General features: G+C 38.6%; 1 protein-coding gene across 1 annotated transcript in view; it reads right to left on the minus strand.

Moving 5' to 3' along the window:
* Positions 1-18,211, minus strand: part of EDIL3 (EGF like repeats and discoidin domains 3) — a 461,020-nt gene that overhangs the window by 91,061 nt on the left and 351,748 nt on the right. The window contains exons 7-9 of the mRNA XM_050944818.1: positions 17,594-17,749; positions 16,292-16,436; positions 7,261-7,445 (exon numbers count right to left, since the gene is read on the minus strand). Of these exons, the coding sequence (XP_050800775.1) occupies positions 7,261-7,445; positions 16,292-16,436; positions 17,594-17,749 (486 nt within the window). The remainder of the gene's footprint in view (positions 1-7,260; positions 7,446-16,291; positions 16,437-17,593; positions 17,750-18,211) is intronic.

Below are 18,211 nucleotides of genomic sequence, written 5' to 3' on the forward strand. Positions count from 1 at the left end.
ATCCTAGGATCCACATAAGCTCTACTTGGCAAAGGGCAGAGTTGGGGGATTAGGGGGAGTCAGCTCTACAATCTCTCTCTATATTTTTCAATTCTTGAGCTATCCATGAGATTACAGGAGAAATAATGAGACACCATGGGCTTAGCCACCAACAGTATGCTGATGACATTCAACTACATATCTCATTCTCAGCAGATGAAACCATTATCACTATTAAAATATCAGAATGCCTACAAGAGACCAGCTCTTGGGTGAAGAGCAGCTAACTCAAGTGAATCCAGGCAAGACCGAAGTGATAGAATCATAGAAATGTAGGGTTAAAATGTACCTTGGGAGGTCATCTAGTCCAGCCCCCCATGATGAGGCAGGACCAAGTAAACCTAGACCATCTCTGAGAGGTGTTTGTCTAATCTGTTCTTAAAATCTTCCAATCCTTCCACAACCTCCATTGGAAGCCTATTTTAACTTTTCCTCATAGATCAGGTTTTCTAAATCTTAATCACTTTAGCTGCTTTCCTCTGGACTCTCTCCAATTTGTCCACATCTTTCTTAAAGTGTGGTGCTCAAAACTGGGCACAATACTCTAGCTGAGGCCTCACCAGTGCCAAGCAGAGCAGGACAATCACCTCACATGTCTTACATATGACACTCCTGTTAATAGAATCCCAGAATATTAGCCTTCTTTGCAACTGCATCACATTGTTAGCTCATGTTCAATTTGCAATGCCCTATAACACAGGATTTGAAGTGCGTGGGAAAGCTGATTGTATACCATTTTTGCACTTTTGCAATTCCCAGGGCTGCCAAGGGCATTTTGACTCCAGAATTAGGTGCTCCAATTTATGTTGGCACCTACGGGACATTACACCAGCCATAGATCATTGGAGCTCGATGCACTCTAGTCATGTTTCCCTCCCATTCTTGGTCCATTCACTTTTTCCAAGGGAAAAATAGAAAGGTGTGGCATGAATGGCTTTATGCCACTGGAGATCCCCCCATGCCAGGGGACTAATCAGATGCAATTTATACCAGCTTTAAGGATTCTGTTTTCCTCAGAAGCATATGATAAAACAAACTAAAGGAACCACAGGGTCTGTTCCAACAAATCAATAATAATATATCTTTTGTTTGATTATCTAGAAAATGAACATGCAACTCTTTTACTAAACAGAAAAGAGTCTGTACAAAAGAAGACACACAGATCCTAAGTTTGCACAAAATGGTATCACAGACAGATGTTATTTTCTGCAAATATAACACAAAGAAAGTGATGACTTATTTTGAAGAGACTCTCCATCTGTGCCTCACATCATCAGGATCTCAGAAGGTAAAAACAGTGGTCCTGCATTATGCTGAAAACATAAGTAAAATTAAGAGTTATTCCAACTGATATCTAAGCATATTGGTGCAAAAGCTCCAAGACAACATCTGATACTGGAGACCATGTTCAATTCCTCTAACCTCAGTTACCAGCTTAGAACCTGTAGTGCTGCCACCAACCAGGAATTCCAGTGCCTGGTACACTCTGGTCCCCACAAAACCTTGCCCGGGGACCCCCAAGACCCAGACCCTCTGGATCTTAACACAAGGAAAGTAAACCCTTTCCCTCACCGTTGCCTCTCCCAGGCTTCCCCTCCCTGGGTTACCCTGGAAGATCACTGTGTGATTCAAACTCCTTGAATCACAAAACAGAGAGGACAATTCACCTTCCTCCCTCCTTCTCTTTCCTCCACCCAGACTCTTCCTGAGAGAAAGTAATCCTGGCACAGAGAGAAATCAGCCTCTCTCTCACTCTTCCCTCCTTTCTCCCCACCAATTCCCTGGTGGATCCAGACCCAATCCCCTGGGGTCTCACCAGAATAAAAAAAACAATTAGGTTCTTAAACAAGAAAAGCTTTTAATTAAAGAAAGAAAAAACAGTAAAAATTATCTTTGTAAATTTAAAAAAAAATGGAATAGGTACAGGGTCTTTCAGCTATAGACATTGGGAATAGCCTCCCAGCCTAAGTATGCAAGTACAAATTAAAATCTTTTCAGCAAAGTACCAATTTGAACTCCTTTCAGCCAAATACACATTTGCAAATAAAGAAAACAACCATAAGCCTAACTCGCTTTATCTACCTAGTACACACTAGTCTGAACTTATAAGAGCCTGTGTTGGAGAGACTGGAGAGAAACCTGGTTGCACGTCTGATCCCTCTGAGCCCCCAGAGTGAACAACCAAAACTAACAGCACACACACAAACTTCCCTCCCTCAAGATTTGAAAGTATCCTGTCTCCTGATTGGTCCTCTGGTCAGGTGACAGCCAGGCTTACTGAACTTGTTAACCCTTTATAGTCAAAGAGATATAAAGTACTTCTGTGCTATTAACTTTTCTTATCTGTTTATGACAGAGGTGTTCTCATTAGCCTGGAGCAGCCCCTGCTCTGGTCACTCAGGGAACAGAAAACTGCTTATCCAGTGGCCAGTATATCTCCCTTCTACTACTCTGCTGTTCCCAGCTGGCCTGGGTCTATCACAACCCTTAGTCTACAAGTTTTGGCTGCCTGTTTGGAGCAGGGCAACCTATGCCATTAATTCAACAGCAGTCTCTAAACACTGTAAAAAAAAACCCTCAGAATTTGGTTGTCTGGGCCTATAAATAAAGAAATAAAGCTTCACATACAAGTGCTTAGTTGTGGTGCTTGAAGGAAAGGCCCTGGGATTCTGTGTAGCACTGTCCAGTCTCACCGAATTCTGCCCTGAGAAGAAGGCTAGCCTTCATAACTGGCCTGCTGACTCCCAATTAGTCATTGTCTCCTCCTGGCCCTTCTAGGCCTTTGGAGGACTACATGTTGTTGGTAGCTTCTCTGGAGTGGGTTTCCTTGAGCAAGGGGCATTGAGGCACCAGTGCATCCAGCGGGGGTCAGAAAAGGTCTGACAGATGCTGTCACAGGCAGAGATGTGCAGAGTTGTCTGTGAAATGCTGTCCCTGAGACTGGTCAGTAAGCCTTTGAAAGACAGATATTAATCATACTTAAGAATCTTTGTATTCTCAATGGCTCATCCCTTAGATAAAGCAACAACTGAAAATCCTACTTATATGTAGGTAACTGGAGGAAACAAGTTTGGGAAGTGGCGTTGGCTGTCTGAAAACAATGGTGATATGTCTGAACTTGCAAGATGACCCAGTCACAGGGACTAGATAGGAAACATCTCTGGAAACAGCAAGAAGAGTTGGTATTTAGTGCAGCAAGCAATGTTGACAGGCAAATCAGAGAAGTAAGAAAGAGGGGAATGCTTTTTAAGGAATATAAGCTATTTCCTGTTAGGTTTGTAACTAGACAGAAAAGACTATGAGAAGACTACACCGAGATATATTAAGCAAATGATTTCTTTTGTTTTAATTACATTTCTTTATTTTTAATATATCTTGCTTTTAGTTAACATATTTTGGTTTTTGTTAAGATAACTGTTATATGTGTAGTTTCAAAAAGCTGTCTCCCCAAAAAAGACAACCCTTAAAAAGACCTATAGAACAGCTCTGTGTAAGCTTCAAAGCTAGTCTCTCTCATCAATGGAAGTTGGTCCAATAAAATATGTTGCCTCACCCACTTTGTCTCTCTAAATCCCTTAAAGAGCAGTGTTCATGAGTGCAAAGTTTCTGAAACCTACTCCCTCATCTCAGTCTTGATCAAGGGGCATAGACTATGGTTTTCTATGCTGGTAAATTCTGTTTCTATTTGCCTAGGAAATGAGAGACAGCAGAGAGTAGTTGGCAGGGGTAATGGTCACATTATTGAATAGCAAATTAGCAGATGCTCTTGCATGGCTTTGAAATAGGTTATTTTCCTGTAGAATAAAAATGTGGCCTTTACAGCAGGAGGAGGGATGAAAGAGTCCACAAGACTCAGGATTTTAACTCAAACAGAAGTCCTCTGAAGGTGCTTGGGGAGTGTATGATGCATTCATAGATCTATAAATTTGAAGGCCAGAAGAAACCTTTATGATAATCTAATCTGACCTTTTGTGTAACATAGGCCAGTGAATTTCACAAGCCATCTCCACACACCCCTTTACCAAACTACTTCCTCCCATAATTAGTTATGGATATGGAGTAATAGTGTGTTTTGTTGGGAGGCTGGCATCCCCAAGTGGGAAGACTTACAGTTACAGCGCATGTACAATAGTTGTGGTTATGATAAGGTGCATGCCAGGAGATGAGGGAAATAGAGGGTATGTACTGGGGTGGCTTAACTCCTCATTTTCTTGTTTTTGTGGGTTAGCATCAGGTGGATTGTGTATTACTACTTCACAACAAAGTTTTTCCTATATTAATTTCCAAGTTTTAAAATACTTAAAGATGGAGGGTTTTAAAAAATTTTATATATATATATATATATATATATATATATATATATATTTATTTTTAGGGAGCACACCTGCATAAGGTCAGAGATGCAGTTGCTGTTGGAGAAGATTTTATCCCAAATCTCCTGTGAATCAACAGCTGCCATAAATAGTCAGAAATGTTTATTCACATTACACAAATATGTTGGCAACTATTGGAACATAATCTTTCAGCTATCATCCTAAAATCAATATTTTCCCCCCAAACAACAAGTTGCATCAGATCTACTCAGGATACATCTTTCTACCAACATTTATGTAGACCCATAATTTTTTTTAAAATACATCAGTCAACAATGAAAGTTTGAAGGGCCAAGGACCAATTTCAACCGGAGCCCAATGTTAAAGACTTCTTAATAAAAAATCAAATAAAGATAAACAAAACAAAGACTGTACAAGTATCAGGGGATATCCATGTTAGTCTGTATCCACAAAAATAACAAGGAGTCCAGTGGCACCTTAAAGACTAACAGTTTTATTTAGGCATAAGCTTTTGTGGGTAAAAAAATCCCACTTCTTCAGATGCATGAAGTGAAAGTACTGTAGTCCAATGCTTCTGAATTCATATGCTTCAGTTATTGATGTGCCCAAACACTTCAAGTCTAGGTAAAAACTCTGTAGGAAAGTGGATATACCCATCCTCTTTCACTCCATGCATCTGAAGAAGTGAGGTTTTTTACCCATGAAAGCTTATATCTAAATAAAGTCTGTACAGAAAATACAAAGGGCATAATAGCTAATACTGTGAAGTTTCATACTGATGGGCTACCTTTTTTAGAGAAAAACATGAATTTATGCCTCAATTTAAGCATATTTTAGAACACAACCTTAGATATGGAGCTGCAAGGAGGAGCCTCCATACTAACATGCAGCTATTGAGGGAAAAAATGTATAACTTTGCTTTTATACATTTTTTCCTACAAATAATGTTTTACTAGATTCTGTGAAAGCAGCATTGTGAAAAAGCAGTCACTATGTTATAAAGTTGCAATGTGATGAGTATAAAGGAAATTTCCTACAGGGACCAAAAGCAAAGAGAAAAACAATGAGACTAATTTAAATGATAGCTATCTCCTCTTTCCTACAGAGCTGTTACTTAGACTTGAAGTGTTTGGGCACTTCAATAACTGAAGCATATGAATTTAGAGACAGTACAAAATAACTAGTCTATGCATTGAAAACTGAAATGGTTTAATGTCTCCGGTTTTACTGAAACATAGTTAGTATTTTCTAGCAAAAGTACTATAAATATAACAACTTCCCGTTATCCACAGCATGTTATTTTAAGTTAAAGGAAAGAAAATAGTCATGCTCCCATGAAATGTTCTGCAATCATATTATGAAAGTTAAAAACAAAAGACTTCCTTCCAGATTTAACTTGCTTTATAGACTTGCATATTTTAAGAAGAAAAAAAAAAGGCATAAGTTTATTGACTGACTCGTGGAAAACCTGCCAGCAATCAAATGAATGCAATGTGAATTAATTTGCATACTCAAGTTAGTTTGAGGGAAGGGAAGAAAAAGAGAGGAAAAAGCATTTTGAACAAAACAGAAAATGTTAGAAAACAAGAAATGCTGTCATTTCCTCTGTTTGGCAGCTCCCTAACTCCCTTACCATCTGTAGACAACGACAAATCCATTGTCACCCTCAATAGAATAAAACATCACAGAGCATTTCTTTATAGCCTCTGAATGCTACTGGTTCCCTTGGATTAGCAACAGAGACAAAATTACCCTAGATCTGGCTTGCCTCTCTTTTTGGTGGCGAGACACTCTTTTCCATTCCTTCACCACAAAACACAATAACCACTTCCTCCCGAAAAAAACTAAAATGACTTAAAACATTACTGTATTTCGATAGACTGTTTTTAACAAAAGTTCACCAAATCCAGACATCTTTAATTATTCAAATGTTAAATAGACAATACAATCACTACTTCTTTTCCCTCTGTGTATAAGCTTAGAGAGGAGATAGTAATCACATTGCTAAATTGCTTAGCAACTGTGGGTAAAAAAGCTAATAAGTTATAATTTATATGTGAAAAGCTTGCAGGGGGTTAGTAGCACACCTCTAGTGCTATTGAGGTTTCATGCTGAGAATTCCATTTCAAACCGGCAGTTGTCTCAAAACACTGCAACATACAACAGTTCAAAAATGTAAATGTCACAATGACTGGTAAAATAGGCTTCCATATGGTGATTTGTTGCTATCTTTCCCATTAGCCTAGCAGTAACTTCTATAAATCACTTTTAGACTGAAAACAACCTTTGTGAACAGCTTCATAATGAATCCATGTGTTGAATCAATCTTATTAGATTCAAAAGTGTTGGGGGAAGGTAATTTTGAATAGTTTCAATTAGACTAAGGTAACTCCTAGGAGCCAAATTTGCTCACCTTATGCAAAAGTTCAAGTAAATGAGCTTTGTCCCAGGGAGTTTTGCTAGGGCTGGGGGATAGAATCTCTCTCAACAGGCAGTCAAGCATCCAGTACAGTAACCCATAGCCACTATTTGAGTTCATTAGCTGTAGTAATACTCATGGCTGCTAGCACCTCATAAATGGATGGAGGGGAAGATTAGGTTAATTCAGTTTGTAGACCCACCCTCACCATGCCTTTCTGCGTGGTGGCACATATTGAACAACAATGTAGTGCTCTGAGAGATAGTGGGATGCAGGCATCCAAGTGTGGGCTCTCTGGAGCCTTATCTCCCATGTGCAGCTGATGTAGATGGGTTCCACTGTTATTATTCCCTATGTACTCAGGTGAGAAAAGCAAGATTTGATTCTAAATCAACAAAACTTTCCAGTACAAGAACATAGAGAATATAGACAGACACTAAGAACATTAGTGAAACAGTGAAACTTTACCTGCAACCACTGTGACTGATCACTATGACCTGAAGTCCAGGCATTCACTTTGCCTTGTTTGTCTAGCCGGGCTTTCCTAGGTTCCCAAGTGAACATGTCCATGTTGAGTGTTCTGAAGATGCTGGAGGCAGTAATCTGATAGTCCTGTATATGCCCTGATTTCATCCCCAGAGGTTCAGAGCAACCTGAAAAAAGGGAGTATGTATGAGGCATCTGGCTAGGTACAGGGAGAAGTACTGGGTCAGCAATAGTCAAAACCAAATAGGAAGCGATGCTTGGGCTCCTGAATACCTTAAACAATCAGGTGGAGGCACCATCAGTTAGCAGTTAAGAACCCAGGCCATTGAAACCCACTCCAGCTAAAGCAGAATAACACTGGGTTAAGGGCTCTTGTTGATGACTGGCTGCCCTTAGAGGTACGGAGACCCATAAACCATCTTAGAGGGGGAAAAAGAAGAAAGCAGTTCCCAGAGAACGGGCCCTAGGGAATCAGGAACATCTTTGGAGGGAATTGCAATCAAACCAAAAATTGTCAATTCAAGGCATTTTATTATAACACAAGTTGAAATAATTGAAAACAAGATAGAGAACTCAAAATATTTTCTAACACATTTACAGAGTAAAGTAAAAAAGGTGATTTTTCCCCCCCAGTCCTTTTCATTAGTTTCAGCCTCATGTATATATATGAATTCCTATTCAGCACATAACCATTGTTTCCTTTAATTTATTCTACTCTGCTCTTATACCATGTACCATTGCAGTGGTGTCTTAACACCAAGGAATGGAATTCTACAAAATATGTATTTCTTTCTTACTGCTACTAGTGCTGAGGAAAATTCCCTGAGTATTAATCACATCTGTACTTTTTCATAACTTGATATCATGCCAAAAAACATATACCAGCAGCAAGGTATAGACTACAGATATTATAGCTGGGAGAGGGGGGAGCTTCCTCTGGAGAACTAAGCAGGGATTGTCTGTTAAAATCAGTTGGCCATATCCCATATGATTTACTGTGACTGAAGATGAGGATGGACATTGATGGATATTGGTCCTTTCTTTCCTCTCCTCTTTTAAGTTTCTAAGATAAAATTTTACAAGTGATTCCAAACAGATATGATGCTGTGCAATGAATCATGAGGTTAATCACTGGGCAGAGGCAGGGTGCAATTGGATCTACTAGGAGGAAGAATAGGTTGGAGCAGAGTTAAGGACAATAAGAAGTTTTTTTAATGTATTAGGAACAACAACAAAAAATCCTGACAATGTTATTGGTCCATTACTAGATGGAAATGGTAGAATTATCAATAATAATGCAGAAAAGGCAGAAGTATTCAACAAATATTTCTGTTCTGTATTTGGAAGAAAAACAAATAACATAATCTCATCATATGGTGATAACAACACTCTTTCCATTCCACTATCTCTGGCGGATGTTAAACAGAAGATAGCGAACTTCGATGTTTTTAATTCAGCAGGTCCAGATAACTAGATTCCAAAAGTTTTAAAAGAGCTATCTGAGGAGATCATGGACTGTTAATGCTGAATTTCAGTAAATTTTGGAGCACTGAGGAATTCCAGAAGAGTGGAAGAAAGTCAGTATTACTTTTAAAAAGGGTAAACAGGATGACATGGGTAATTATAGGCCTGGCAGCCTGACATCGATACCAGGCAAGATAATGGAGTGATTGATACAGGATTTGATTAATAAAGAATTAAAAGAGGGTAATGAAATTAATGTCAATCAACAAGGGTTTATGAACAATAGATCCTGTCAAAGTAGCCTGGTATTTTTTTGTGATGATATTACAAGTTTGGTTGATAAGGGTAATAGTGTTGATGTAATATACTTAGATTTTCAAATGCATTTGACTTGGTACCACACAACATTTTGATTAAAAAGTTAGAATATGGAATTAACATGACACACATTAGGTGGATTAAAAATTGGCTCACAGATAGATCTCAAAATGTAACTGCAAGTGGGGAATTGTCATTGAGTGGGTGTGCTTCCAGTGGAGTTTGAGGATCAGCTCTTGGCCCAATGCGATTTTAATTTTTTTTTAATCAGTGATGGAAATAAAACACCAAATTATTACTGATAACGTTTGTAGATGACACAAATTGGGGGAGTGGTAAATAATGAAGGGGACAGATCACTGATTCAGAGCAATCTGGATCACTTGGTCAACTAGGCACAAGCAAACAATATGGGCTTTAATAAGATTAAATATATACATCTAGGAACAAACAATGCAGACCAAATACAGAATGGGGGACTTGATCCTGGGTGGCAGGGATGATGAAAAAGATTTGGGGATCATAGCTCCCAATGTGATGTGGCTAAAAGAGCAAAAGCCAATCCTGGGATGCATAAACAGAGGAATCTCAAGTAGGAGTGGAGAGATTATTTTACCTCTATATTTGGCACTGGTGCAACCACTGCTGGAATAGTGTGTCCAGTTCTGGTGTTCACAATTGAAGAAGCATGTTGATAAATTGGAGTGGATTCAGAGAAGAGCCATAGGAATGATTAAAGGCTTAGAAAACATGCCTTATAGTGACAGAATTATAGAGGTCTAAATACCTAAATAGGGAATATATATGTAATAATGGGCTCTTCAGTCTAGCAGAGAATGATACAACATGATCCAATGGCTGGAAGCTGAAGCTAGATTGATTACGAATGGAAATAAAACAAATTTCTGACAGTGAGGCTAATTAACCATTGGTGTAATTTACTATGAGTTGTGGTGGATTCTTCACCACTGACAATTTTTAAATCAAACTTGCAAGTTTTTCTAAAAGACATGTTCCAGGAATTACTTTGGGGAAATTCTATGGCCTGTGTTAGACAGGAAGTCAAAGAGGATGAACACAATACTTCTGCTGTCATAACCTCCATAGATCAGAAGGCACCACCATACGATGGCAGCACAGTAACAAGAGAACAGAGGCCGATGGGCTGTGTGGCTCTTGTGATAAAAAAGGAATAAGGAAAAGGTAGGGTATGTGGCTGACTAGGAGAATGGTTAAGGTTTTGTCTACCCTGCAATTAGAGGTATGATTGCAGCACAAGTAGACATACCTGAGCTAACTTTGATCTAGTTAGCTTGAGTAATAATAGCAGTGAAGCTGCTGCAGCAAATGCCATACAAGCTCATCTAGGACCCTGCACTGCCACCTATGCCATGCTGCTGCAGCCTCACTGCTATTGTTATTCAAGCTACTTAGCTCAGCTATGTCGACTCATACTGCAGTCAGACCTCTAACTGCAGTGTAGGAATACCTTGAGGCCATGTCTACACTGCAGTTGGGACATGTAATTCTCAGATTGGGCAGATGTACATGCACTGACTCTGCTCAAGTTAGTGTGCAAAAAAACCAAAGTGAGGCCATAGTGGTATGATAGCGACTCAGGCTAGTTGCCAAAGAAAACCCTGTCTGAGGGCTTGTTTTCACTACCACGCTATATCTATAGGAGTGGGAGGGAGCAATATATAGGTCTTGACTGGAGATAGAAATGAGAGAGATTCATTCATTGGTTTAGAATGGCAGTTTGCTTATTATTCAGTATCAAAGTATCACTACTGGATTACTAGGGCTGTCCTTAAGAGTGCTTCATCTGAAGAAGGGGTGGGGTGAGGAGGAAGGGGAAAGTCCCTGATACAGAAAAATGGGCTGTCAAAACCGTTTGTGCCAGAGTTGAAAAACAATACATCACAGAAAATGAAACCATCAGTTGCATTCATCTACTTTGCACCCACCCTTATACATGCTTGTGCACACAAGTAATTTTACACTTTTTCTTTCCAGCTTCACAACTTAGAGGGAAGCAGAGGATACCACAAATCTTAAACTGCTAGCAGAAAGAGAGGCAGAGCTACTAGAGCAGGAGGTAACATTATATGGATACAGGAGTAGGGACAACAAATTATTGCTATATCAAAGAAAATTACATCCATTATAGATCACATATTTAATTGAATACTTCCAGAAAAAACAAAAACCAACCCCCCTTGCCTCCTCCTCCCCCAACACACAAATGTAATTTCTGATGTCTGGGCTTTGAACAAGGGTGCAAAGGACCTGTAAAGGAGACTTCTTCAATACTTTGTACGTACAAAAACCCCTTTTTATTTAAAAAAAAATGGTGTGAGGGAGTATTATAATACTCATGATTATAAAGACAGGATAGGAAATTATGGAAACAAAAAGGTGATGGCTAGGCCATACATGAAGGAAAGACCCAAATAACATAACAAGGGAAGTGTTGGACTGGAATCCCTAGGATAAGGTGCAATGCTGCAGACCAAGGTTAACACAGAAATGCATACTAGAAGCGGAACTGAAAGCTCTCAGAATGACAAGGCAAGAAGACAAGATGGCACTAGGAGATCAATAATTCAGGGTCTGGAGATTGGGATAACCCATACTCAGGTGCAGACATGCTCTCTATGGTCTTTGGTTGAAGCACATCTTGTCTGTCAGTTTGCCCGCGTCCTCTACAAACACTGAGTACCCCCAACTCCCATTGACTTCAGCAGTGCTCAGCACCTCCCAAGAGGCACTCAGCATGTCATATAATTGTGCAAGAACTCAGAAGTAATCAGTGCCAAAGCTAGAAATTTGCATGCAAGAATTCCTATCACCTAGACTTGTGCTCAAATTACTATGTTTATCTGTCCTTACGCTAGAGTTTGTGAAGGAGTGGTAAGAGCAGAACAAGTCAATTATTTTAATACAAAGACTATGTTTTGCCTTGATTGCCGTATGTATCTATAGGTGAATAAAAAAAAGATTTTAAGACTTTGCTTATGAAAAATAACAGATTGCTTGGTTATATGAAAATACATATGTTGTCTATAATTCTTTCAATCGGTCCATTTGAGAAATCAAACAGGTGTTCTGTAAATTCACGAATGCCAGTCAAACAAAAGTGAAGGGCAGCTTCTGCTTCCCTCCTTCATATTGAGTAGTACAGTACCTTACTCTACAGAGGGACACATGAATACTAATGGGACCACTTTCTGAAGAAGGTATTACTCAACATGAGCAAGATTGGCAGAATCTGGTTCTAAATGCAGAGGGTTTCAGGAAAAAAAAAGCCAGGGAAAGAAATAAATGTTCATTTTATAGTTGGCTGGCACAAGAATAGAAAGTGCTTTTGGGCATATAAAATGCACTTATGGCCCTGTTTAGATAGGACTATTGTGCTTAAAGTTAGCCCCGTGCCTAAGCATATTGCTGAATTGGGGCCTAGGAAAGGTCCATCTTTTGATCTTGCTACACTTTCTTTAATTAGAAAGGTTTCATTAAAAAAAAGAAAAAGAATCAGTTCTGAAACCCCCAGACCTCTAAGAGTTCACCTCAACCTCAGATAAACCACCTGGAATTAGACTGCATTAGTCTGTCTTTATGTGTAATTGTACTTGGCTTTCCACTGAGGTGGAGTTGTTCTGATGAGCCCAGACTGACAACAGTGCTGAGGAATGGTGACCTTGAAACTGAGATGAGACCACTGAAATGAATTCACTTTAGTAGCTTTCACAGTTCTTTGAGCAAAACAATTCCTGGTCATTCTGGCAAGGACTTATTCTAAATTGTGGTTCCAGAAATAGAAAATGTAGAAAGAAAAATCTAATATACTAAAGCACCTAAGATGGGATTTTCTATTTACTTTCAAATCTATCTGTATTGGAAAAGGGCGACAGTGAGATTAATGCATTAACTTTTAAATTCTGAATCTGGTTTTGATGTCACTAGAGAACCAAGAATTATTTAACTCAGATTGTTGTGATAACATCATTCGGGAACTGGATGACTATTGTTCATACAGTAAAACAGAAAGCCAGGTAAAATCATCCTAAAATGAATTTACTGTAGCAATCCCTGTGGTGAAAAGTTGATCTCTTTTGACAGATAAAGAATTTGCATGTTAGAGAGCGGATGGGGTCAAGTGTTACATTTATGTGCTATAACTTTTGCTACAACAAACCTTGAGAGGGTTTATATTGGCTCACTAGTTTATTTACTTTTGCTCCAAGACACTATCACAGTTTCTGTAGGAAAGTCACAAAACAAATCTAAATCAAATCAAATTCATCAAAAGCAACCAGGCACAATGTATTTTATTTTGCTTTGAAAGTTCTTCTGATGCAGCTTACTGAACTCTTGCAATTTCAAGCTTGTTATACAGTTCCTGTCCAGCATAGTCTAGAAGATAGGGCACTAAACAGGAAGGCAGGAGTTGGAGACCTATGTTCAGTTTCCAGCTCTGCCACTGACTTGCTATGTAACCCTGGAGAAGTCACTTGACTTCTGTATCTGTTGTCCCTCCTACATTTTGGCTGGCTTGTCTAGTCAGGCTGTAAGCTGTGGGTGGGAAGCACAGGCTGTCCCTCAGTATGTGTTTGTACAGTGTTTAGCACAATTTTGATTGGTACTTCTAGGTGCTACTGTAAATAAATAATTAGAGAATCACAGAAATGAAGCACTGGAAGTGACCTCTGGTCATCTAATCCAGGCCCTTGCACATAGGCAGGACTAAATATACTTAGATCATCCCTAACAGGTGCTTGTCTAACCTGTTCTTAAAAATCTCCTATGATGGGCATTCCACAACCTCGCTTGGAAACCTGTTTCAGTGCTAAAATGTATTCATAATTAGGAAGTTTTGCTTAATAGCTAACCTAAATCTTCCCTGCTGCAGATTAAGTGGACTATTTGTTGTCCTACCTTCAGGGGACATGGAGAACAATTGATCACCATCCTCTTTATAACAGCCCTTATCGTATTCCCCCTCAATTTTTTTTAAAATCAAGACTAAATATGTCCAGTTGTTTTAACCTTTCTTCATAGATCAGGTTTTTTTAAACCTTTTATCATTTTCATTGCTGTCCTCTGGACGCTCTCCAACTTATCCTCATGTTTCCTAAAGTGTGGTTCCCAGAACTTGACACAATACTCCAACTGAGGCCACGCCACTAACAAATAGTGTGGGACAATCACTTTCCATGTCTTACATCCACCCCAAAAATGATATTAGTCTTTTTCACAACTGCATCACATTATTGACTAATTCCACATGTAATCTATTATAACCCTGTCATAAACAGATAGCTAAGGGTTAATGTCTCTTTCACCTGAAGCACCTGACCAGAGGACCAATCAGGAAACCGGATTTTTTCAACTTTGGGTGGAGGGAATTGAGTGTCTGAGTCTTTTGTCTTTGCCTGCCTGCCTGCTTTCTCTGAGCTTTGGAGAAGTAGTTCTACTTTCTAATTTTCTGTTTCTAAGTGTAAGGACAAAGAGATCAGATAGTAAGTTCTATGGTTTCTTTTCTTTGGTATTTGCATGAATATAAGTGCTGGAGTGCTTTGATTTGTATTCTTTTTGAATAAGGCTGTTTATTCAATATTCTTTTAAGCAAGTACCAGGTCCAAGCTGGTAACTAAGCTTGGAGGTTTTCATGCTAACCCCCATATCTTGGAATCAGGAAAGCGGATTTTTTTTTTTTTTTCTTAAAAGAAAGCTTTATATAAAAAGAAAGAAAAATACATACCAAAGCACTCCAGCACTTATATTCATGCAAATACCAAAGAAAAGAAACCATAGAACTTACTATCTGATCTCTTTGTCCTTACACTTAGAAACAGAAAATTAGAAAGTAGAACTACTTCTCCAAAGCTCAGAGAAAGTAGGCAGGCAGGCAAAGACAAAAGACTCAGACACTCAATTCCCTCCACCCAAAGTTGAAAAAATCCGGTTTCCTGATTGGTCCTCTGGTCAGGTGCTTCAGGTGAAAGAGACATTAACCCTTAGCTATCTGTTTATGACAAACCCACAATTCCTTTTTAGCAGTACTACTACCTAGCCAGCGATTCCCCATTTTGTAGTTGGGCATTTGATTTTTTTTTCAAGTATAATACTTTGCACTTGTCTTTATTGAATTTCATCTTGTTCATGTCATTCCAATTTGTCAAGGTCATTTTGAATTCTAATCCTCTCCTCCGGAGTGTTAGCAACCCTTCCCAGCCTGGTGTTATCCACCAGTTCTATATTCTCTACTCCATTATCCAAGTATTTAATGAAAATGTTGAATAGTACTGGACCCAGGACAGACTCCTGCAGGATCCCACTAGATATGTCCCCCCCATTAGAAAGCGAACATTGATAACTACACTGTGAGCACAGTCTTTCAGTCAGTTTTGCACTTACCTTATAGTCATTTCATCTACATCACATTTCCCTAGTATGCTTATGAGAATGTCATGTGGGACTGTGTCAGAAGACTTACTAAAATCAAGATACATCATGTCAACTGCTCCCCCCCCACCCATTAGGGCAGTAATCCTGTCAAAGAAGAAATTTAGTTTGGTTTGGCATTATTTGTTCTTCACAAATCAGTATTAACTATTCCTTATAACCCTATTATCCTATAGGTGCTTACAAACTGATTGTTTAATAATTTTTCCAGGTATCAAAGTTAGACAACTGGTCTATAATTCCCTGGGTCTTTTTTGTTCATAGGTGCCATGTTTGCCCTTCTCCAGTCCACTGGGATCTCACCTTTCCTCCATAAGTTCTCAAACATAAATAGCTAACAGTTCAGAGATTGTTTCAGCTAGCTCCTTAAGTACCCTAGGGTTAATTTCATCAGAACCTGCTGACTTGAATACATCTAACATATTTAAATATTCTTTAACCTGATCATTCCCTATCTTGACTTGCATTCCATTCTTGTGTTTATTTTTAGTTTTGTTAAGCATTTGGTCACTACTTACCTTTTTAGTGACAACTGAAGCAAAAGTGGCATTAAATACCCCATGCTGTACCCATTTCAAGCAATAAATAATTTGATGTCAATATGTACAAAAATATATACCCCACTCTAAATACAAAGAATATCAAATTCAACCATGCTGTAACACCACAGATGTCAATGTAATTATAGCAGGAATAAACATTCTAAACCACAGGAACAAAGCAGTTTTATGCTATGACAATGGTGTGTTGTTGGAAAACTCACCTGATAATTCACAGCCAAGAAGTTCCATTCTCAACGTACAGTGTCTTCTGCAAACCTGAGGATATAGTCGAATGTATTGTGATTTTATTGGAGGCGTAAAAGAATTGGCATAGGGAGTGTTGTTGTCCACATTTCCATGGAACACCTGTGACGACAAAAAAAAATCATCATACATTTCAAGTAGTACAAGGATGGCAACTGGATCCTTACTTTATCTTCATGGACTTGTACATATCCATTTCCCTTTTCTAGTCTTCACACCCTGTTTGTCATGTCTTTCCACATTTAGAAGCTTCTCCTTCACCTATGCTCCCCAATCTGGCCTGATTCAGCAGGGTATTTGAGTGTAACTTGAAGCATGTGGGCATTTCTAATTTTTGACTTTAGTAGAACTACTTGATGAGTAGTACTCGTGCTTAAAGTAAGGCATGTGTTTAAGAATCTTGCTGAATTGGTATCTCTTGCTCATGCTCCAGCTACTAATACACTAAAATCACATCTTCCCTTCAACTTGTCTATCAAAATGTTCCTGTTCATTTAAGTCTGCAATTATAAACACTGATCCACACTTACTTTTCCCTCCCTCATTTAAGAGCTGATCCAACTTCCACTGAAATCAGCTGGAGAGATTCCATTGACTGCAATGGGATTCAAATCAGGCCCTTAAAGGATTTTTCTATTCTCTCTTCATTGTAATTAGATATTCTTACACTTCGCTTCCTCGCCTCATTACAGTCTTTTCAACACAGCATTCTCTCTGCCTACATGACAGAAACTGTGTCCAACTCTGAAGTGCCTTATTTCTAGCCTACCTCTTACAGTAAAGCAGTCTGTGCTGCTTTGTACAAAAATAAATTCTAACTATATTGTAAACTTTCTTTTTTTTTCTTTCTTTTTTCATAGGAGGACACCATTTTTGCAATGCGGAGATAAGCATTGATGAATGGGTTCTAGGATATCAAGGGTTAACATTAATCTGCCAATGTACTAAAACTAAATCGAAAACAGAGTCATGAGTAATTACTGGTAAAGTAATTAAAATGAAAATCAGTTAAGTGTAATAAACAGGATTATTCTAGCCTGGGGACACCGTGTTTATAGAACCATCAATTAAAGAAAAGAAAGTCTTAGCAGACAAAGTGGAAATGCATTGCTATGTTTTCCAGAAAAAATAGTAAGGCAACACAGATAAAAGTGCTTTCTGTGTTAGACAATTAGACTCATCTACTGGAGATACCTTTTGCTTTCAGAAGTCAGATATACCTTGGGATTTTCATTCACACACAGATGACTCAGTCTTACCATATCTTCATTGGTGCCTTTTACTTTGTATGTCAGCCAGGACTTCCCATCATTACTGTATGCAATTTTGTAAGATTTTATATATTCTGGGCTTCCAATCCTCTTGGCACCTTGGGTTATAACTCCAGTGACTCTCATCTTCCTTTGCAGGTTTATCTGCAATAACAATACAATGTCATTGGTAACCATCAGAGGGACACAGCTGCTATGATGACACTAAATTGTTGTTCTAACTCAAACACAAAAAAACCCAGTTCTTCATTCTGTAGCATTTTGATTGATTGTCTCTACATTTCATTTGATCATAAATGTGAAAAAAAACAATACCTTTGCCGCCAAAGCTACATACTGTATTATCTGTGTATGTGTTGCAATGTGTCTACAGCTAAGATTTAATCTTCCATTCCATTAGAAGACTGATTATGACCTCCCCCCCACTCTAATATCATAAGAATCTTCATTGCATGGTCCTTTGCCATAGTAAAATATTTCTGGAAAGTCTGAAGCAAAACAGAATAGGGATTTCCAACATACGGGTGCTCCAAAAGAAAAAAAATCTGTGTTTTGACCTTTCAAAAAGATTTCTTTTAATGGGTTTGATTGTAAGCTCTCTGAGGC

This window comes from Gopherus flavomarginatus, chromosome 3 (genome assembly GCF_025201925.1).
Source record: "Gopherus flavomarginatus isolate rGopFla2 chromosome 3, rGopFla2.mat.asm, whole genome shotgun sequence".
Classification (NCBI taxonomy): Eukaryota; Metazoa; Chordata; order Testudines; family Testudinidae; genus Gopherus; species Gopherus flavomarginatus.